A 22,795-nucleotide genomic window follows, 5' to 3' on the forward strand; every position below is an offset into this window, starting at 1 on the left:
GGGAGATGTAAACCCGACTAGTTGCAATGTCAAGATACTTGTAGCCTTTGTGCATGTCACTGTAGCCAAGGAAAGCACACTCCTTGGATCGAAATTGGAGTTTATGTTTGTTGTATGGGCGAAGGTTAGGCCAACAAGCACAACCAAAGACTCGAAGAGATGAATAAGAAGGATTTTCATTGAACAGCTGATTTAGAGGGGTTGAAAAATTGATGACACGGCTAGGAGTACGATTGATAAGATATGTAGCCGTTAAGAAAGCTTCATCCCAAAATTTAAGAGGCATGGAGGCTTGAGCAAGAAGAGACACGCCAACTTCTACAATATGACGATGTTTGCGTTCAGCAGATCCATTTTGTTGATGAGTGTGTGGGCAAGAAACGTGATGACTTATACCAACTTTATGAAAGAAGGAATTAAGTTTTTGATATTCACCACCCCAGTCGGTTTGCATTGTTATAATTTTGGTATTAAAGGGGCGCTCAACCAATTGTTGGAAGTTCAGAAAGACTTGATAGACATCGGAGCGATTCTTAAGAAGGTAAATCCATGTAAATTTACTGAAATCATCAATAAAACTTACATAATATTGATAATGGCCTACGGACATAGGAGTCGGGCCCCAATCATCCGAGAAAACAAGTTGTAAAGGAGAAGAAGACTCACTGTCTGACCGTGAGTAAGGTAATTGGTGGCTTTTAGCTTGTTGACAAGCACAACAGACAGACTCAATAGGATCTCTAACAAAATCTAATTTGTTTTGACTATTGACACGACTAACAATAGCTGGAGAAGGGTGTCCTAAGCGATAATGCCATCGAGAGGTTGAGGGCTTTGTAACATGATGAACTTGTGATTTGTGCGGCAAGGGATAGAGACCATCATGACATCTACCTTGAAGAAGAAGGTTCTTCGTGGCCAGATCCTTAACATAGAAAAAAGAGGGGTGAAATTCCAGATAAACATCATTATCCGAGGTGAATTGATGAACGGAGATGAGGTTTTTAGTGGCAGAGGGAACATGCAACACATTGTTAAAAGAAAAACTGCGATGAGGTGTATGAAAGCTAGATTTGCCAACATGACTAATGTCCATACCTTTGCCATTAGCAGCGTGAATCTGATCTTGACCACCGTAGCGCTCACGAGATGTAATACGGTCTAGGTCATTGGTGATGTGATCCGTGGACCCGGAATCGAAATACCAATTTGTATCAATTCCATATGAAGGAGCCGCAGACGAGGCAGATTTCTGAGGAGCAGTCTTGATCGACCGTGCACCACCATCACGAGGAGCAACATATTTTTTGTTGAAACAAAACCAACAGTCATGTACCGTGTGGCCATACCTTTCACAAAGTTGACACAAGGGGGCATCATCAGAGTCCTGTGTGGCTGATGTACCCTGGTTGCGAGGGAAGGATGGAGCATTACTGCCAGAGCCGCGTCCAGAGCTCGGACCGCGACCCCTTCCACGAAAATTACCACGACCACGTCCTCGGGTGGCATTGTTGGCCGAAGAGTAGAAGCGCCCTTCATCTGATCGCTGTTGCTGTAAACGTGCTTCATAAGAGAAGAGCTGAGCATAGAGATCTCCTAAGGACAATGAGTCCTTGACTCCAACTGATGATACGAATGGATTGTAATCCGAGTCTAGTCCATTCAGGATATAGCTAATGAGATCATCATCATCAATCTTCTTGCCAACGGCAGCCATCTCGTCAGCAATTCCCTTCATCTTGCTATAATAAGCTGATGCAGAAAGGTCGCCCTTCTTCTCTCTGGACAATTGAGACCGGAGCTGCAAGATCCTGGAGCGTGACTGAGAAGAAAACATCTCTGTAATCGCAGTCCAAAGTTGAGCGGCATGATCACAGGAAGAAACTTGCACCAAGATTTCCTTGGTCATTGAAGATAGTAGATAAGCAACCAATTGCTGGTCTTGAGCAATCCATGCTACATAGGCCGGATTCTCAGTTTCTTCAACAGTTTTGTGGCTTCTCGACGCGAATAATTTCAGAAGGTTGGGCGACGGTCCCCGTAAGGATACCCATAAGACGCGATCCGCGAATAGCTCGAAGAACTTGTGCTCGCCACACAAGGTAATTGTCACGGGTGAGTTTCTCCGAGATGGAGATGTTGAAGATTGAAGCTGCCGAGCTCGTCGATGCCATGATGTCAACGAAAAAAAAAGAACTCGCCTATAGATGGATTTAGAGGAGGTGGCTCTTATACCATGTGAGATATGATGAATCGTCTTGACCCCAAAGGGTGCCAGGTATTCTCATTGTATAGGACCAATAGGTCGGTACAAGAAGTTGAGTCCGTGTAGGACATCTAGGAATATTACAAGTCTGGAATAGAACTCTAGTCCTAATACAATTGTACTTCTACGCATCTGCTAATCTAGGGCGAGGAAGAAGGGTAAGTGGACTCAGTGTTGAGATCGAGGTCCCTCTTCCGCTGCGGCTGCTGGAGCCACATTTCGTTCGCAGATCTTTCTGGAAGGAACCGCCCCGAGATGCTCTGCACATGTAATGTAACAGTACAAGCACAGGCGCCCAAAAGGGGAAAGGGAGGCGGCCCCGGCCGCACAACTGTAGAGTGGGGGTGTGCGAAGCTTTCAGCTCCCACTTCATGGCATCGAAGAAGAAGGGTCCCCCGGCCACCGGCGGATCCCCGTCAGTCGCCGAGTCACCGTCATCGTCGTGTCGCTCTCAGCCACAGATCGCTCTGTGTGTGTTGATGTGTGGCTTGAGAGCCTCGTGCCATGCCTGCCATATAGTGCCATGCATGCTACTCTAGTAGCTCGAAACCTAAAAGATATGACATGATGCCATAAATGCTAGTAGTACTCTGGCCATGTTTGGTTTAGGTGTGTAAAAGTTTTGATGAGAGAGAAATGATGCTTTGACCATTAATTAGGGGTATTAAATAAAGTCTAATTATAAAATTACCTCCACAACTATGGTACTGTAGCAGTTGCTCTAGCTAATGAGGTCTTTGACCGCACTATTAGAAGATGATTGAGTGCGGTTACTGTAGCATCACTGTAGCCAATTATGATGAAACTTGGCTCATTAGATTCGTCTCGAAAAGTTACACCCATTTCTAAAAAGGTTTTGCAAATAAACTTCGTTTAGTACTTCATGCATGCATTCGTCTTTTTGTGAAAAAATTTTGATGCATTCATCCAAACATGGCCTCTGTGGTGAGCTTGCATGGTAACTTCAGGTCTACAGCAGATCGGAGGTCAAACGAGCCTACCAGACGATGGGTCACGCTCGTAACGTAATGGTGACTGGTGGCCGTGGCTCCCATCCACATCGGGCATTCGGGCTCCTCCTGCTACCACTGCAACGACTTGTATATGTACCGTCACCCCCATCTCGAGATAACATAATCTAACCTCGCTGTAGCTGTACTCGCACGCGTACGTCACGGAACGGACAAAGCCTGGGCGCGCATCAGGTGATGGGTCCGGTCGGCGTACGTCGTTCACGGCCTCGTGGCCACGCCCCCGGCCACATGTTTCCCGCGGCGCAGGCGTAGTAATCGTATTCATGTAGGAATAGTATATATGTACCGACCGTGCACCGCATGTCCGAAACGGATACGCGACACACGGCCACGGTGACGCCAGAGCCCGGCCGCCGTGCCCGTCAAACGCAGCGACCCAACGCCAGGAAAATTGAGTAGCGGAGGCGCGCGGCAGCGGATGGACGCCGCGCTCCGGGCGGCCGGCCGAAACCGCCATCCAGGCATGCATCCATCCACGGGCGTCGCGATCCGGCGCCAGGGGCCGGATAAAAAGTGGTGAAACGACGCGAGTCCGTGAGGCGAAAGAGAGAGACGCGCGCGTCCACCGATCCACGTACATGCGCGTGTCTGTGTCCTCCCGCACTTGTGTCGCGTCCGCTGGGATGAAAACGGTCGGAAGTAGCGGTCGGGAGCGTATTACAATAAAAAAAACAAGGTCGAGATTTTCTCATATTTACAAAACTAATAAAATCAAATACGATAAAAAAACGACTATAAAATTAATTTAAATGATAATTATATATTTTTTAAAAACAAAAACTCATAATACGGAAAACAATATCGGTGGGTGGGATTTTCCCGTCCCACCCTCAAGTTGCAGCCAACTCGCGGCTAACACGAACCGGCAACTGACTTGATCCTTCCTAAATCCCAATCCCGGTTGATGTCACTGTTGGTCTGTTGCAATTATTGCCTTGCCCTGCATAAGTTTATTAGCTTTCGGCTGATGGCTGCGAGCAGCCTGCAGTTTCGTTCATCGATTAGGCAATGGGCCTGCAGCACGGCACGAGCACAAGTAAATGGTACTCCTACAAATGCTGGTGATTTCTCTCTCTTTTCTTTTGGAGAACCAAATGGGGGACGGATGGGTAGTGAAGTGATGTCAGGTCCGTCCTCAATCATGCAGCGATCGGACACGCATGAGACATTCCCAAGCGACCAGCACGACCTGACCTGTTCCTGCTCTGCTTTCATGTGCACGAACCGTGGGAGATCAGGAGACGAGCGGCGGTGTCTCGCCATTTGAAAAAAAAAGGGGGCGGGTTTGGCTGCATGAACCGCACGGAATCATTTTATAGGGGCCTCTAGTAGTACAAGAGAACATGGCATGTCCGATTATTCCGTTTCAGAAAAAAAAGGAGGAGAGTTTGAGAGGTGCCACGTTGACACGTCCCTTCTCCTGTCAGCAGATTTAGTAGGATTCCATTTGTCACACTCTGACCAGCTAGGCTGTGTTTTATCGGAAAACAATGCACGTCAATCACGAGACCGAACGCAATATTCTCCTCACGCCAGATACAACAAAAAAAATGAAACAAAACAAAAAAAATGGGTGATATAATTAATAGTAAGAATGATGAGCACACGGCGCATTGTGCTAGGGAATCAAGAAAAACAGATGACCACGCCCGGCCACCACATTGTAGCAACAATTTTGTAAGCACAAACTGTTGTGCTCTTGGCTTCTTTTTAATGAATTTTGCTCCCTCTTCGGTGGAATCAGATTGTCACATTTGACTTGGAGTGTTTCCAGGATAACAAAAAATTGCCAGATTAACTTAAAAAAAGTATCAACACATCTCAGTGCCGTCCATAAAGTTTCCCAACTCCCACCGAACTGTACGCTACCGGTAGTGTCTTGCGTCGTCCCAGAAAGTAGTCAAAGTACACCTAATGCCAACAGGGCGGATTAAAAGAATGTCTAGCATAAAATAGCAGCAGGCCACGGAGGAATCTAGAAACCATTGCAATCAGCCGCCTTTTAGTACAATGTCAATCATAGCAACAGCTATAGCGACTCGCTGTTTAAAAACAAAGTACCCCCTCTCTCAAAAAAAAAACATCGCAGTTTAACTAAGATGGTTCGTACTATAGTTCTTGATCCATTTACAGGTAAGTCTTGGTAGATTATCCCTTCTAATTGGTTGGCTAGTTGTTGTTTACGACTTTTGAGAGGATCCTCCCGCTTTTCGGAGCAGATAACGGAGAATGAAGCCTTTTTACGTACACACGATGAGTGATCAGGCCGTGGCAATAAAAAGTAACTATAAGTTATGGATCACAAGTTCAGCGTGACTGAGTATTATTATCTGCTGAGGCCCCAGACTCTTTGTGTGCTTGCTGAGATCGCACGTAAAGGTAAAACCGTGAGGCCACAAGCGGCAACACCGCGTCAGCGCTCAAGAAATGTGGCGCCGTGAATTGAAAAATGACATGGAGGCTGAGCACGTTATAAAAAAACTCGATCGGGGGGTTGAAACGGTCCCCACCCGTGTTTCATTAAGAGGAAGCAACAGCCTCGGCTCTTAACCCGACCGAGAAACCCCCCGAACCCTGGCCCACCAGCGAGGGGGATTTTCCCCCCCCGCGGCATCGGAAATTCGCGTCCACCAGGACTCGAACCCGCGCCGCGGGGGTGCCGCCAGCCCCAGCCGGCCAACTGGTCGTAGGGGCCTTAGGCGGCTGAGCACGTTATTAAAGGGCAAAAGAGGAAAAGTATGCCACTACTAAACAGTAGGCTGGTGGCTCTGATGGCACCGCTCCCTCAACAACCCATTGTCGAAAGACTGCAGCTTGACGTGTCCGAACACCCTACCTGCATTCTCCTGCAGCTTGTCTCGCTCAATCCAGCCATCCAGGGTTGCTTTTTCTTCTTCTTTTTTCTCGTTTTGGAAAAGAGAAATTGTCAAATTGAGGCTCAATTGACGGCTACAGGGGAGGGGGAAAAAAACTTGACCTGCGGGGGTGAGACCGCCCCCACGGCATTGTTTGAGAGGTAGAATGATCTTCCCACAGCAGGCCAAGAAAACCCCCGAACCTCTGCCCCACCCGTACACGGGGTCCGTCGCCTTGTGAGTTAGGCCGGGCTCCACAGTGCTTTGGACGTGGGACAAGCGAGAGAGTTTTTTTAACCCCAGAGCTGAAATTCGCCTCCGAAGGGATCGAACCCAGAATCTCTAGGGAGTGCCTCCAGCGATGCTACCACTACGATAGCAGGCCTTTGGCAGGGGAGGGGGGAAGAAACCGAGAGGCGAATTCGCGTGCGTGCTCGCAGCTCGCCCGTGCTGCCACTGCCATGCAGATTTGCTTTGCTTCCACCGCCGCCGCCGCTGCAAACTGTCAGTGACCGCTAGTTATTACTCCCCCCACGGGCCCCATAGAAAAAGTCGCGCCGCCCACTTGGCGAGCGGCGTCCTGGACCATGCGTGCGTGCGTCCAGCTAGAGGCTCCTGTGCTCGCCAGTCCACGGCTACGACCTCTCCGCTCCGGATTGGAACGGCTTGGCAGCGTGCAACCGATCCGCCGTCCAGAAACGAACGACCCGAAAAGTACGCGGGGTCTTGTCGGCGAACGAACACGTCCGGCGCCCGTCGAGCCGGAGCCAGCCAATCGTCCCTGGAGGATCGCGCAAGGGGGGAGGGCAACGCGGAGAGAGCTACGGCTACCGGCTCCGTCGCCGCCGCGACGCGGGCCGAGCAGCTTCGTCCCGGCTGCTACGCTACACCGGAGCCAGCGGCGCGCGAGCTGTGCTCGTACCGCGACGAGGGCTACATGACGCGGGCAATGGGCGCGGCCAGCGAGAACCGTGCGAGGGCGACCTCCGGGCAGGTCAAGTGGGCCCGCCGGTCGGCGCGGGCGCGCGGCGCAGGGAGAAGAGAACGCGCGAGAGGCCTCTCGGCGTCCGGCCCGGCAGGCTGCCGCTGCGCAGCTCGCCCGCACGGCCGCACGCGCAGCAGCGGGACACGGAGGGCGCGGCAGGCAGATGGTTTGGTGGCGGGCCTGTGGAGCCCAGGCCCCCGCCACGTGGCGCCACGTCAGGGACCACGGGTGGCGACCGCGATCTACCACCTGCTGCTCTGCTCCCGCTCGCCTTTGGCCCTGATCCCAGCTTTTTTTCAGAAGTCCCTATCATATAAAAAAAATCTTACTATTTTATAGTATTAAATAAAATCTGTTTATAAATGTTTTTTTATAGCTGAGTGCTTTTTCGCGAGACGAATCTAATGAGCATAATTAATTCATAATTGCTACAGTGATGCTACAGTAACCATTCGCTAATCATGGGTTAAGATACCTCATTAGATTCGTCTCGCAGTTTAGCCCCAGGGTTCTGCAGTTAGTTTTATAATTAACATTTATTTAATACTTCTAAATACTAAAAAGTCCCTGGTACTTTTTTGAAGACCCTATTCCAAAACACCCCCTTTATTATCTCTCTCTCCACCCCTCGCCGCCCGGCGGTGAGCAGTGCGCGCCCGGGTCGGCGTCGTCCGTCAGTCACGATCTGGCGAGTCCAGGGCTGTGTTTAGATGAGTAAAATAGTAGTAAAAAAGGCACATCGAATACTATAGCACACTTTAGCACTTTTTGTTTGTTTGTAATAATTGTTGTCCTACTATGATCTAACTAGACTCAAAAGATTCGTCTCGTCGTGTACATCAAAACTATGCAATTAGTTTTTTTATTTAACTACATTTAATACTCCATGCATGAGACAAAAGATTTAATGTGATAGGTAAATAGTGAAATATGGAAAGAGAAATTTTGGAACTAAACACAGCCCAGGATAGGATCTCAGCCCGTCAGCCGAGCCAATGGCCATGTTTGGTTTCCTCGTGAAATTTTTTACACAAAAAGACGAATGCATGCATGGAGTACTAAATAAAGTTTATTTACGAATGACTACCGTGATACTATAGTAATCTCTCTTAATCATGTTCTAATCATGCGGTCAAAGGTCTTATTAACTACAACACATGCTATAGTATTATAAATTTGAAAATTATTTTGTGATTAGACTTCATTTAATATTTTTAATCAGTGATCAAAAAGACAAAAAAATTTCATGAAAACTTTTTCACCCGTAACCAACACGGCAACACCTGGCCAATAATAGCGCGGCGTCGGCTCGCACCTCCCGTTTTTATCCGAAGCGGGGAAGGGAGGGGGCGCACGCACCAGGGGAACACAGCCCGCGCTGCTGCCTGCAACCGCCGCCGCCGTGGCTCCTGGCCTTGCTCCGACACTCACCGTCCGCTTCTTCTTTAGCTGAGCTAGGCGAAGCGAACCTGCAACCGCCAAGCTAGCACTGCGTGGGTTGCTGCATCGCGTCGCTGATGGCCGCGGCGCACCCCTCGTCGTCCGCGCGGGCGCGCGCGCCGCTGCCGGCGCCGGCGCCGGCGGCTCGCCCATTGCATCCCCTCGCCGGCCTGGAGGAAGGGGAAGCCGTGGCGGCCGCCGCTCACCCCGGCGCGCACCGGGTGCGGCGCAGGGGGAGGAAGCAGAAGCAGGTGAGAGAGAGGAGCTTCTTTGATTTGCATCGGAACGGTGTCTGGTTTGGTTTCTCGTCGTTGTTGCTGCTCGTGCCTCGCGCGGTGCTGATGTGCCTGTGCTGTCCGGACACGCGGCGGCGCCGCGCTGCAGCTCTGGCCCAAGACGGTGCTGCGGAAGTGGCTCAACATCAGGTCGCCGGAGTCCGACTTCAGCGCCGACGAGGGCGACACCACCGACGACACCGACAGCGAGGTCGAGTACGAAGGTCAGCGATCCACTCATATCCAGCTCCAGGCCTCCCCTTTTCCCTTCCTTGATCCTTCATTTCTCTCGCTTGCGCATGAACTAGCGTGTTCCCATCATGGAGAAGCCGAATCAAAATTCCCTGTGCCGTTGTATGAATGAACTGAACAATGCTTCGTGCTTGATTCTGTTTCCCACTGTTCACACGTGCTGTTACTGTCTACCTGAGTAATTACATCTTGCTTATTGGTGAATGCTACTTTTGCTTCTGGCCAATTAGGATGACTCTTTTTTTTTTGAACGATTAGGATGACTCTTTTCCTGGTGCTTACAGTTCCATGTCCGTATTACTTCATGATTGCTTCCAACACAACGATCCGGTTTAGTTTGGTTTTTAGTGGGGGAGTCAAAGTTGGAAGTCGACTCCAAGGAATTGGAAAACGACTCAACTATTTACTCGTAGCAATTGGAGATATGAGTCGATTCTACTGTTGTTTCGTTCCTCGTGCTGTGTTCCTAAGCTTTCATTTTGCCTTGGCATATTCCTTCCTTCCTTGGAAATGAAACAAAAAAGGACGTCGAGATCAATGAACTAGTGGACTAAAATGTTATTCCTTGTGTTTTGCGAAACGATTAGATCTCTCACCCTGTTCCTAAGACAGCATATTCCAGCTTTTTCAATGAATTGTAAAAAAAATAATAAAGGAAATGGAGGTCTGAATCTAGATGCACGAAATAGAGTAGCAGCACATGCTTGATTACAAAAAGCAGATCACTTTTGGAAAGGGGAAACTGGAGTATGATACTGCGCTCTACTCCTTTTGCCAATGGTTTCAATCTTTTAAAATTATTATTGATCACTTTTAGCTAAACCTGCATTGTGTTAGATTTCCTCTCTTTTTAGCTGAGGTTTGGTGAAGGATCATTGTCTAATAGTTGCACACGTGGAACTTGAGCAGAGATGTGTGCCTGGGAACGCAAGTTACATGATGAAGAGAGGAACCACCGTGGACTTGGTGCTGAAACTATTGGTAATTTTCCTGGTGCTGACTAATAGTTTGGCTATTTCATAGAGATGTAATCTGTAGTTCATGCACAGATGGAGTTCTATCAAATAATGACCATATTAATCAGATTTTCCATATTCTTTTTTAAAAGGTCTTCCTTAGTTTTCTTCTTCCCTTACTGTCACATCATAATATGTTAGATTGCCGATGCATGCCGCACAAACAGAGTAATGCAGCTGGCAAACTAAGATACACGGCTACTTTATTCCATCACTAACTCTCGATAAATACCTCCAAAGCTCCTTTGGAACGTACCTGTTGGTGCTTACAAAAATAAAAAAGATATAATTGTCTGAGAAGGCACATTTACCTCTCATGTTCAATGACACTATTATTTAACATATTGCAGGAAACCAACTAGGGCCAGTTCCCTATGGGCTCCATAGAAGGCGCAAGTCAGAGACCCTCCGTGCACAATATATAGATGTCAGGGAACTAAGGCATGGATTCCTTAAATATATAGTTTTCAATTACTTGAATGGCTACTAGTTGTTCCTCAGATATTGATCTTGCCTATCACAATTCACAAGCATAAACCATAAATATCATCTATTGAAGATGCAAACAAAAAATACTTCACTTTGATCAACTGTTTCTTATGCCCTGATGTTCAGGATATGTGCGGGAACATGGAATGTTGCAGGCAGACTTCCGCCTGATGACTTGGATATTCAAGAATGGTTAGATATGGAGGAGCCATCTGATATATATGTTCTTGGGTAAACAACCAACCCTCTCTGCTTATCTTATTGAATACAAATCCACCAACCATTTAGCTGCCATGTCTTCTTTCATCTGCAAATGGTTTGTGCCATATGATAAAAAAAAAGTGCAACTATTTTTATATGCTGTTCTCTAATAATATAGCTGCTTTGTTTAATTTAATAAGAGGATTCTATTTCTTTCAGGTTTCAAGAAATTGTTCCATTAAATGCTGGGAATATATTTGGTGCTGAAGACAACCGTCCTATTGCAATGTGGGAGAATATTATTCGTGAAACTTTGAATAAGATCAGCCCAGATAAACCAAAATATAAATGCCATAGTGATCCTCCTTCTCCATCAAGGTTCAAGCCATCTGTTGATGCTTTCATTATGGAAGATGAACTTATTAGTGAGTCTGATAGCGAAAGTGATGGGGAGGTGCATCCGTTTAATGACCAAGATTTGATTGCTTCTGTTGATGGCATTCATGGTAACACATGTGAACGCCCCACTGCTGCACCCGAAACAATTTTACAAGATGATAAGTTCAGCAAGCTGCCTTCAATGAAGACTTTTGATAGATCCCATAACTTAAGTTTTAAAGAATCTAATTTGGAAGAGCAGATCTGTCAGAAGATATTAACTAAAACTCTCAGTCACTCGGAGAGGCTTGGAATGGTTTGGCCTGAACCACCATTGGATATGTTGGCACAGTATCTTCCCGACAGCACAAAATCATTAGCTTCAGGGAGAGCATTACGAACATATTTGTCTTTCAAGTCAGTAAATGGAGACTCTGGTCCATTTCCAGAGGACAATTTAGTTCCAGATTTAAACATTAACTATGCAGCAGTTAAAAGTAAAAAACCATATTTTGTAAGGATAATAAGCAAGCAGATGGTCGGAGTGTATCTATCAATCTGGGTACGAAGAAGCCTCCGGAAGCATATTCAGAGTCTGAAAGTATCAACTGTAGGGGTCGGTGCCATGGGCTACATTGGTAATAAGGCATGTTTCTATAAGCCACATCAGTCTCAAATCCTTCTTTTATTCATCTAAAGAAACTCTGCTGCCGCAAAACTGATTTTGAAATGCATGCTTTTTTGATAAAAATGTAAATATTAGGATATCCTAATGTAATTGTCGTTCTTTTGTAGAATACCTTTGTTTTAGAAACCATTGTCTTCTAGTCTTGCCAGTCTCGTATCACTTGCATTTTCATTCCATCAGTACGCCAATGTTATATTTATAAAGAGCTGACCTCTTACTTTGGTGTGCTCAGGGATCAATATCAGTAAGCATGTCCATATATCAAACACACTTTTGCTTTATATGTTGTCATCTGACCTCTGGAGAAAAAGAGGGAGATGAATTAAAAAGGAATGCTGATGTTCAAGAAATCCACCGAAGGACCGTATTTAATCCAGTTTCCAGAGTCAACATGCCTAAGACAATATATGACCATGAGTAAGTAATAGATTCTATGTTGCGATTTAAGGTTTACCTGATTACCTCTACGTTTGGCAGTTCATCAGCTACTTATTTTATTGATAGTTCGAGTGAAATAAGCCATTGTATTCAGTCATTCTTGAATATTGCAAGCTTTTGGAACTTTCGGTTTCATTGGAGGGGTAATATGTTATAGCTAGGAAAAACAAGAGCATGTGGTCTTGGGTTGTGCACAAAGCCAATACTTTCAGTCCACTAGTCTAGTTCATGCTAGTTTTTGTTTTTCGAACATGCTAGTTTGATTTGGTGAAACCTTAAACATAGCAGGAGTCTAGTTTATCTGCATCTAATCTGAGATTTGGTATTTCTTGAATACTTCAGAAGGATTGTGTGGCTTGGTGATCTCAACTATAGGATTAACTTATCATACGAGAAGACCCATGAACTCATCTCCAGGCAGGACTGGAATAAATTATTTGCTTTCGATCAGGTTAGCTTTTACCAGAATATTGTGAAATGCTCCTATTCTCATTAGTTGCATCTCACCATTCCATTCTTTTTATGATAGCTGAAAGTAGAGCTGAAGAAGGGACATCCATTTGAAGGGTGGACCGAAGGGGTCATCAACTTTCCTCCGACATACAAATACAAGGTTAACTCAGGAAAATACATAAGTGATGATCACAAATCTGGAAGGAGGACACCTGCATGGTATGCCAGTCTGATAAGTGCAATTGCATAAGTTCCTCTATTTTCTGTTTCTTTTTGAACGATTCAAATAGTTGGTTTTGCATGACACGTCCTGGCCATATGTTCTCCTTTCATTGATGAAAACAACAGAATTGAGGTTATGTAAAAAAAAATCTCAAGTTAGTGGTGGCGGATACTAATAGCAATTTTGCTCTACTTCCGTAGGTGTGACCGAATTCTTTCCCATGGTAAGGGTACGAGGTTACTGTCATATAAGACAGTTGATCTCCGGCTGTCGGATCACCGCCCTGTGACTGCTGTGTACATGGTAGATGTTGAGGTTTTCTCTTCAAAAAAGCTGCAGAGAGCTCTTACCTTCACCGATGCAGAGGTTGAGGAACAGCTTTCCTTTGAGGAAGATAGCACTTCTGGAATATACAACCTTGGACTATATTGAAGTCCAAAGTAATCTTGCACACATGCACAATGAAATTGATGTTTTTCTCAAGTATACGAGGAAAGATTGGCCCACGTTGCCGCTTAATCTGTCCAGCCAGTGCCTCTCTATTTTTCAGAGACCAGCAGTTGGAACTTTGAAATAGGTAGTTCCACTTCCATGTACATTTCCCCCATGCTCTGACCATATTTCAAAATCTTTTGTCATGCATTTTGCCATTTTCTTTTCCTCCCCCCTCTTAGTGTTGTGCCTCGAATGTGGAAAAAATAATCTCCTCTGTAACGATCAAATGTTGGACAGTGTAAGTTTCCTGCCGACTGATTGAGGCATTGTACGGTTTTTTTTTTTTATCCCTGCGGTGCAGCAAATGTACCTTTTAACTTAACTGATCCCTGTTTGGTCAAACTATCGTGGAGTTGATTAGATTTGGAATCATTTGGACTGGAGTAGATGGAGATCTTTAGTCTGCACTGGCACTGAATTGCTACTTGTGCTTGCAATTACAAGCTGTGGGCTGGAGCATCTAAACTAGTCCCTCCGTTCCAATTAGTTCAATTAATTTTACCATGAAATATGTCTTGAAGATGAATTTATCTGATATCGTAGATGCTAATATATTCTTCTATAAACTTCGTTGAGATTGGAGAAGCTCACTTGCGATAAAACTAAAATGCCTTACATTTCATGGAGGGATGAGATCTGAAGTCTGAACTGTTACCAAGGTGTTCAGGATCCTGCTGGCTGATGTTCGGAAAACAGAAGCATCGAATGACAAAACAAACAACAGTCGGTCAGGGACTGTTTGCTGATAATCTAGGCTGCAGTTCATGCCTTCATGGATGTAATTATCCGAGTAGGGGGGAGGCAGAGGTTCGAGAAAGGTCACCGGTGGAAGTGACAGGCGCCAGTCCGGGCGACGAGTTGACGCCGGCGAAACATGAGACGCCCTCGATTCCTCGAATCGCCCGCCTTCACGCAGCCGCGTACCGCACGGTGCCCGCCGTGCCCCGTGCGCAGGCCATCCCCGCCGGCCACGGCTACGAGAGCCGCTCTGTCTGCGAGACTACCGGTTTTCGCGGCGGGCGAGGCGAGAGTGACGACGTCACGACGACGAAGCGGCAACTCGCGGCCGCTACTCCGGTGGGTGGGCCGGAATTGGAAGAGGCACTCGAGAAGCGCAGCCTGCGTCACGTTTCGTAGGTCTGTTGAGCTGAAGGTTCATTTGGGCTACAAAATCCGGGAAACGGCGATGATGCGCCAGCGGCCCAGTGTGGGCTGTTTTGCCGTGGTCCGCGCGCAGGGTGCCAGGGTTCTAGAGTCACACTGTATCAGTATAATTTGTTTGAAAGAAAAATATCACTTGAATTTAGAAACTGATCAGGTCATGATATCCCTGGGTTATGGTGACTGTGACTCTGTTTGAAGAAGCTAAAGTTAAATGCTCAACTTTAGTGTATATTAGCACTCATACACATGCTAAAGTTTTTAAATTTTGCTAAAGTTTAGCTTATTCTATTAGCACTCCCATTTGGATGAACTAATGCTAAAGATTAGTACTTTCACCTATTAGCTTTGGATCCAAACAGGACCTATAACTTATCTAGTGATAGCCACTCTTCACTATAACAATTTTGAAGTTTTTTTTTTGTATAGGAAATAGTGCAATTATCCAACTCACGAGTTCCTTTGAAACTGCTTATCATCGATCTCCACAATATGTATAGCTGTTATGGCAACAAGTATTCTACCTTTAGCTACGTACACACTATACAAACTATGCATTGTCTCAAAGTACATAGCCAAAATCTCCACTATATTAGCATCAAGCATACAGAAACTGGAAACACAACGGCAAAACAGCCCACGGCAATGCTAGCCAAACTAAGCATACAGCAAGCAACCCCGGGGCTTTTATCAACGTTGCCTTGCCTTCGTACTGTACAAACGAGCAACCGAAGCCCCATAGCTTCTTCCTTCATGAAGCCGAAGCCAATCAAGTTCCGGAACATGAGCTCCCTGATCCCAAGAAGGGGTTCTTCGTCATCGTTGTTGTCAGTATCATTTTCAACATCTTCTCGCTTTGTCAGCGACCTCGTGTTCGCAACACAGGTCCTCAAGGAGCCCTTGAGGCCATGGGTGTTTTATTCACATGTTCAAGAAGTCAAGATTGCAGATTTGCAGTCTTCTTCTGCCAGTACTGCTCGAATCTCTGCCTTGCATACTCCTTGTAGTCGAAGTCAATATCGTTGACATGATCCTGCACAAGATACAAGTTAGAAAACAACACATATGTTTTTGTTTTACAGTGACTGAAAGAAGTTCTGACGCATGAACTCACCGAGATTATTCCCCAGAGGCCCCATACTAGATGACTGGCGAGCGTGTACTTCTCAATGCTTTGGAGCAGGTTCTCCGCCTCTTCCGCATCAGGTTCCTCACCTGTAGGTAGTTACACGCAATTAGAATTTAGAAGATATGGTCTACAAGACACAATCGGCTAGGCAGAGAACATTCATGGTGAATAAGGACATCTCTACTTTGAATGTAAAGAATGGTGCGTTACGTTTCATCACAGTATATAGAATCTGGAAAGTTGGTGAATTGGTCAGCATTTGCGGGGTGCCATCTTCCTTATAAAATCGAATGATTCGTTTTGTTTACCCTGGGTGTTCTATAATTGCAAGAAACTCTTATGGTCCTGTTTCATATATGCAGAAATTGCCAAACAAATAACTTGTGTGTTTTTACTGTGCTGAAAACTTTTGTTCAGTGACTGGAGATAAGACTGAATCAGAAGTTCAAATTTGCATCATGATGACATGCTCAACTAAAATCGTGCAAATAAATTCAGACAATCAATCCATACATTGAACTCGTACTTACCAGAAATGCTCAGGTATGTCTTGACGAAACGTTTCTGCTCATCAGTATCTGTTGTGTAAAAGAGAATAGCACATGAGGAAGACTGAAACTGAACCAAGATTAAGCAAACTGATTTAAAGAACAGAAGCCCATGCATCAGCAGCTCCCAGTGACGCAATACCTGGATATTTGCTGTAGTCCAGGATATGAGGATTTGCTGAATGATAGTCAGCCGCCATCTCACAGAAATGGTTAGCAATGTCGTATGCAACTGGGTTAAAGCTTGCATACTCATAATCCTGTAACAGAAGGAGAAGGGGACTGCCATGAAAGGTTGGTACGAAGCAAAAAATAAAATAAAATAAAACATGGACAGCAAGCATGCATCTTTCAGATAGTAGTAGCCTCCAAAACTAAAACTGTCTTTAGCAGAGGCCAGAGGCGTGACAACTTAGCATGTCCAGATTGGAGGGAACACAACAAACACACGCCAACAAATGTGAAAGGGAGGGGAGAAGGGCGGTCCTATACGGTATTACCAAAACAATACAACAGCTCCAAGTATTCCTGTTTTGCACAAGGCAAGATGTGTTTTCAATAGAACAGAACTCTTCCTACCTACCCATGTTCAAGATATTCTCATTTCATAGCTGTATTCACATTATATAGGCACACAACTGATAATTGAGACACACCAAAACGAATATTGCTAGTACAGAAAAGTATAATTAAGATTGGAAGGATGTGGATGCATAAAACTTACAATGATGGTCAGCATGTTGGTCTCTTCATCAATCATGATGTTGCCGTACTGAAGATCGTTGTGACAAAAACCAATCCAGTGGTAATCACCTGAAACATCATTCTGCAATGCAGTAATCTCATTCTCCAGGCTGTCCAACCGAAATTCTTTGGCTTCATCAGACGAGCATAAGTTCTTAGCAGTTTTGAGCCAGTTCCTAGATTCATCTCAGCAGGTTCAGACATTGGTTCCACACAAATTTGTAAGTGACGCTTAATTATGTAGCCACAAAGACCTCACCTTAGTCTGTCCCAAATGAGCACAGATTTGGGACCAGGCATGTCAAGGTTGTGGAATTCCCTCAGTTTGGAAGCAACGAGAGCTGAAATCTCAGGATCGCGAAGGTCGGCAGCTGACAGTGTCTGAAAGAAACATTCGTATTAGCTTGTAAAGTGACGTAACAGATTGGACAGCCCCTTGCCACCCGAAACTTAAGCAGAAAACTGAGTAGTATTGTATTTTTCACCAAACCAATAAAACAGCAGAAACTCACCTTTTCATGAGAGCGACACAAATAAAAAGGCAAACGAAGAATCTCGAAAGTGCTACAGTGATGTGCAGTTTCTTAGCTAGAGCATTTATTTTTTAGATAATGAGCAAGAGCATAGTTTACTCTAAACAGAATCCAGAGAGGGAGTTAGACTATGCATACGGAGTAATGCCTAAAGCTAATTCTTCCTGAACTTACTTTGTCATCTGTCCCAAGTCCAATCAGTTGCTTTGAATTTTTAGCTTCTCTGAGAGAGACGTTTCCTCTTGTCATATGGACAGCCATTTTTTTAATTTATTCAATATACAGCACCATCAACTGCTGACTTTGCACCACACGTTTGTGGCAAGGACCGGAGATGATCCAAGCAACAGAGATACCAGTTGATAAAGTAGTAGCTCTAGCCTCTAGGACTGATTTGCGTGAGAAATAAACGCCTGTTAACTGTAAAATGGGCCAGTTCATTGACTACTGACTCGAGTAGGCAGTTTTAAATTGTCTGATAAAGATCTGAAGCTTAAGAATGGCCAGAATACAGAGAATGCAAGATTCTCACGGCACAAAATTCAAAGAACGAGAACAACGCTGCATTAAATAAGTACTCCCTCTATCTCTTTTTAAGTATCGTCTTCGATGTACGTGCCACAAATTTGACTCGATTTGTAGAAAATACGAGTAACGTTTGTATCTTCAAATAAATTTATTAAAAAACTAGATTAAAAGATCTATCTAATGATATCAATTATGTATAATAAATACTAATATATTTTTATATAAAATTAATCAAAGTTGTTTCTCGGGAAGCGAAAGCGAGTTATTTAGAGACGGAGGGAGTAGGCCCCGTACCGATAGAATCTCGGAAAGTATCAAGAAAAACGGTTTATCAATAAATAATTGCACACCCTTCCTAGCCACCTCCGTCATAATTTTAGCATCAATTACAACTAGAACCCGCGGAAGAATTAAGAGAAGAACCGGTCCTTCAAAAATAAAAGTAAAAGCGCAAGATAATTCCTGAAAACTAGGGGAACGGTACGAGTTCCATGAGGATGCAGAGGAGCAGAGGGAAACCAAGCTTGAATTTCTTTTTACTAGTCATATAACAACAGCAGGTAGTTTGATAAGGAGGCGGTATCGAGTAGGTAGTAGGTACCCTTGCGTGGATGAACTCCTCGACGCGGCCGTTGGGGAAGCGGCCGAGGAGGCGGGGACCCTGGCCGTGGCGGGACATGCACTCGAAGGTGCGCACCTCGTCCTCGCGGTCGAAGAAGAGGTCGACGCCGTCGCCGTATATCCGCACGAGCACCTTCCTCACCTCCCTCTCCCCCCGGGGCTCCTCCGCCTCGCCGCCCGCGGAGGGGACGCCGGTGAGCCAGCGCACCTGGTACACCTCGTTGGTCATGGCGCCCTTGAGCGGCACGACCTGGAGCGCGCGGCAGTCCGCCACGTCCGCCCACGCCGCCGCCAGGTCGTGCAGCAGCCGCCGCGCCTCCTTGGGGATCCGCGGCCCCGCTGCCGGCACCGCCTCCGCCGCCGCCGCCCGCGCGACCTGGCTCTGGTTCTCGATCGCCACCATCCTGGCTAAGTTCCCCGCACGTTCCGAAGCCTCAAGAGAAAAGGAGGAAGGGGGATTGGGCGATTTCTTATGGAAATTATTTTCTTCTTTTGCTTGCTGATTTCCGCTACGAATTGTTTTTTTTCTTCTTCTTTCTTTTTCTTCCTCCGCTGCAGCGTTCGCAGTGAAGCGAGATTTCAAAGCAAGTTTTGTTTGGGAGGGGAACAGAATGGGTATGGCTATCTGCGAAGCAGATCAAGGACGGGGGCGCGTATAAATAGAGGTGGTTGCGCGAGTTTTTGCAGATGGCCCCTCCAACTTCCCTTCATTCCGCAGAGGCGTGGCCAAACTGCATCCAACTACTGAGTCGTGCCGCGTTAACCGCAACGTTACTTCATGGGGAAGGTTCGTGTTATAAAAAATAGTAGCATGAGCTCTGTTTTACGGGTCGGCACTCGGCTAGCTCGAACGCGTGAAGCACTTTTTTATTTTTGTGAGAGAGCATAAATATGGCAGTGGTAAACCCTTCTTTAATTTTAGGGGATCATGGCAGACACTTGATACTGTAACACATAAGGGGCATGGCATGTGTATCATTTTCTAGAAAGTTTTCCTATAAGCCTGGTGTAGAGATAACATGATACCGGAACGTTTGATTCTTACACATGAAATATGGACACATTTTCGTAGTTTTTCTCACGACGTGATTTCTACATAACGCAAGTGTGCAGTATTTAATTATTGTTCGTATCAATTCGCTTTTGTCGTAGGTATTGCATTTATGATAGTGCCTGATCTTTTCTTTCTGAATAACTCAAATAAGTATGCTAGCATGTCAGCATATGTACACTCTTTTTCGTCAAAAACATTTTTTACTGAAAATATTCACTGTGTTTGGAATTTGAAAATCATTGGTTCGTTCCAGACCAGGTTATCCGATACTCCAGGGACCCTCGTGGATCCCAGATTCCGTGGGATCCGCCAAAACCCGCATAGCAACATTAGACATTTCCCATTTCTGACAGCAAAAGGGGGAATATCCCACAGGCGCCAGCTGGCCGAGCGCGGGCACATCCCCTGGTTCCTCGGAAGAGAGGGTGCGTTTCGCAAAACCGGACAACGGGACGGGCTGACGAGCCGCCCTATGAGCAGCGGCCAGCTGTACGGCGATCGCCGGCCGCATCAGATCCCGTGTGGAGGGGTGGGGGCCGTGCCAGCTCTGTGGCCCTCGCTGGCCACGCGGAGCACCCGGACACGTCCCTTCCGCGGGCTCCCACGACAGCGTGGCGTGCTCTCGTTGGCCACGCGCGGAGGAACAGCACGGCTTCGAACAGACGTGGCGAAAGAGAGAGGGGAAGGTGTTGTTCGACCGGGCCGCGCGAATGCGCAAGTAGATCGACGATCATGCGACCGAGCTTGATACGAGCTCTAATATAAGCTGGCTGATTGGTTATACATATAAATCCCGCATTTCTCGGTGGAAAACAGCACGCACGCTATGTTGGAGTAATGGGCTTGGCCCATTACTTCTAAAGCATTAAAAGAATTTAAAGCCCACTATTAATGCTAGGGAATCAATACTTAATTCCGTATCGGGAATTGAGTAGGATCTCAACCAACTTAAAAGGTGGACTTCTTGTACACCACTTGTGAAGCCGGTAAGAGGAGGACGGTGAACCACACGCGCGCGCTCGCTCGCCTCGCCGGGGCGCGGCCGGACGTGACGTGCAGGTGCGGTGCGATGGCTATTTTGCCGTTGACAGCAATTAATCGTGCGATTAAACGTGCAATTAAATATGTAATTAATGGCCATAATCGCATCACCTAAATGACTCTGATGGTGTTCAGGTTCAACGATCCTGAGCACCTGAGTCACTATATAAGAAGTGACATTCCCCTCATCCATTCTGCACCAGAGCAGCTAATTTCTGCGCGCACAGAATTAGCGTGAGCAGGCCTCCGAAACCTTGCTCGCCTTGAGATCCTGCACGGGATAGGCGGGCAATCAGGTTTTTGGGTAACGCTTTAGCGTGACTGCTCAAAAATACAAAGGTTTTGCCCGATTGAACGACTACTTCCTGGTGGACGAGCCGAACGACTACGTCGACTACATTCTGGTGGCCGAACGACTACGTCGACTATATCTTGGTGACCGTTCGCGGAACTGCACTGCGAACTTCTTTCTGCACCGATTTAGTTCGACTACTTCGACTGAGGCCAACCGAGTAGATGTCTACTCCAGTTGGTAACAGCGCAGCCAATGCCTCCGGCAACGGCCCCGCTTCAGGGTACTCCCTGAAACTTTGGTTATTTATATTGTTTATGCTTATCTGTGTGATAAGTATAAACATGTTCACATATTTTATTTTACTCCTTAAAGTCATAGAAATATTGCTAGTTTATACATTTAATTTTGGAATTAAATTGTGCCCGAAATTGCCTAAATTTCTAACAATCCAAAAACCTGATTGTGTTAATAGGCTTTCGGTATCTAGCTTTGCTGCATCAATCAAACCACCACCTTTTGATGGTTCAAATTACAAACGTTGGCAAGAGCGGCTTATACTGTGGTTAACACTATCGAGAGTGATCCATGTGAAAGAGGGTAAGCCTGAACAATTCTCTCCAGAGGAAGGGAGTGCGTTCGATGAGGCTGATATTCTCTTTCGAGGCTTGATCATTAGTGTTCTCGGTGATAACCTGGTGGATTTTTATATCCGGCTGCCAACTGGCAAAGAATTGTGGGATGCTCTTGAGGCTCAATATGGAGTATCTGACGCCGGGAGTGAGTTGTATATCATGGAGCAGTTCCTTGAGTACAGGATGGTCGAAGACCGTTCTGTAGTGGAACAGACTCATGAAATACATACTCTGGCAAAAGATCTCAAAAATTGCAGCAAAGAGTCCCCATGTGTGTTACCCAATAAGTTTGTGGCCGGAGATATAATCTCTAAGCTGCCACCTTCTTGGAGGGACTTTGCTACTTCTCTAAAACACAAGAGACAGGAGTTCACAATAGATGGACTCATAGGGACTCTTAATGTTGAGGAGAAGGCGAGAGCAAAGGACATACGTGGGAAAGGAGTTGTTGGTGCTTCAAGTGCCAATCTTGTTCAGAAGAACAACTCCCACAAGAACAAGAAAAAGCCACCGCAGAACCAACCAAAGACTAAGAAGACAACCACTTTTAAGAAGAAGAAGACGGGAGCTTGCTATGTGTGCGCTAGTACGGATCACTTTGCTGCAAAGTGTCCGAACCGTAAAGGCAACGACTCCGCCAACATGGTTATTAGCGAGCCTGGAGGAACTTCGGGGTACGGTAATTTATTACCTACTGTTCTTTCAGTCTTTGGTTCACCCGAGTGGTGGGTTGACACTGGTGCTAATATTCATGTTTGTGCTGATGCTTCTTTGTTCTCTTCTTACCAGACCGGCGGGACTTCCTCCTTGCTGATGGGGAACGGATCACATGCGCGTGTTCTTGGTGTTGGTACGGTAAATCTGAAGTTTACTTCGGGGAAGACCGTGCAGCTGAAGAACGTGCAGCATGTCCCCACCATCAAGAAGAATTTAGTCAGCGGCTCTCTACTGTGTAGAGATGGTTTCAAATTAGTCTTTGAGTCCAATAAATGTATCTTGTCTAAGTTTGGTACTTTTGTTG

The 22,795-nt window shown here is 46.1% G+C and overlaps 2 protein-coding genes and 1 non-coding gene across 4 annotated transcripts; 1 reads left to right on the plus strand and 2 right to left on the minus strand.

Moving 5' to 3' along the window:
- Positions 1–1,563: 1,563 nt before the first annotated feature.
- LOC120710876 lies at positions 1,564–1,699 on the minus strand. Its single transcript, XR_005690047.1, has one exon. It is a non-coding gene; the product is annotated as a small nucleolar RNA Z247 (small nucleolar RNA).
- A 6,777-nt stretch (positions 1,700–8,476) lies between these two features.
- Positions 8,477–13,860, plus strand: LOC120707840 (type I inositol polyphosphate 5-phosphatase 1-like). Of its 2 annotated transcripts, XM_039992876.1 has the most exons (10): positions 8,477–8,831; positions 8,965–9,079; positions 10,017–10,088; positions 10,474–10,564; positions 10,739–10,843; positions 11,033–11,837; positions 12,112–12,296; positions 12,660–12,768; positions 12,847–12,989; positions 13,194–13,860. In XM_039992876.1, exons 1-10 carry the CDS (start codon positions 8,658–8,660, stop codon positions 13,423–13,425), a joined length of 2,031 nt encoding a protein of 676 aa, XP_039848810.1. In that variant the 5' UTR covers positions 8,477–8,657; the 3' UTR covers positions 13,426–13,860. The 2 variants fall into 2 exon arrangements, with proteins under 2 accessions (XP_039848810.1, XP_039848811.1); XM_039992877.1 differs by lacking the exon at positions 10,017–10,088.
- A 1,230-nt stretch (positions 13,861–15,090) lies between these two features.
- Positions 15,091–19,385, minus strand: LOC120707841 (probable choline kinase 2). Its single transcript, XM_039992878.1, has 7 exons — positions 18,733–19,385; positions 17,330–17,451; positions 17,051–17,246; positions 16,469–16,586; positions 16,309–16,356; positions 15,764–15,864; positions 15,091–15,682 (listed from the first exon to the last, which is right to left on the minus strand). The coding sequence occupies exons 1-7, from the start codon at positions 19,153–19,155 to the stop codon at positions 15,587–15,589; spliced, it is 1,104 nt and encodes a 367-aa protein (XP_039848812.1). The 5' UTR covers positions 19,156–19,385; the 3' UTR covers positions 15,091–15,586.
- Positions 19,386–22,795: the final 3,410 nt, after the last annotated feature.

The sequence above is a fragment of the Panicum virgatum genome, chromosome 5K (genome assembly GCF_016808335.1).
Source record: "Panicum virgatum strain AP13 chromosome 5K, P.virgatum_v5, whole genome shotgun sequence".
Lineage (NCBI taxonomy): Eukaryota > Viridiplantae > Streptophyta > Magnoliopsida > Poales > Poaceae > Panicum > Panicum virgatum.

Coding starts and splice junctions, on each gene's coding strand:
- LOC120707840 (XM_039992876.1), top strand. CDS start 8,658: ATGGCCGCGGCGCACCCCTCGTCGTCCGCGCGGGCGCGCGCGCCGCTG. Junction 9,080..10,016: donor CAGCGAGGTCGAGTACGAAG/GTCAGCGATCCA, acceptor GAACTTGAGCAG/AGATGTGTGCCTGGGAACGC. Junction 11,838..12,111: donor TGGGCTACATTGGTAATAAG/GCATGTTTCTAT, acceptor TGGTGTGCTCAG/GGATCAATATCAGTAAGCAT.
- LOC120707841 (XM_039992878.1), bottom strand. CDS start 19,155: ATGGTGGCGATCGAGAACCAGAGCCAGGTCGCGCGGGCGGCGGCGGCG. Junction 17,247..17,329: donor CTCATTTGGGACAGACTAAG/GTGAGGTCTTTG, acceptor AGATGAATCTAG/GAACTGGCTCAAAACTGCTA. Junction 15,683..15,763: donor GCCTCTGGGGAATAATCTCG/GTGAGTTCATGC, acceptor TATCTTGTGCAG/GATCATGTCAACGATATTGA.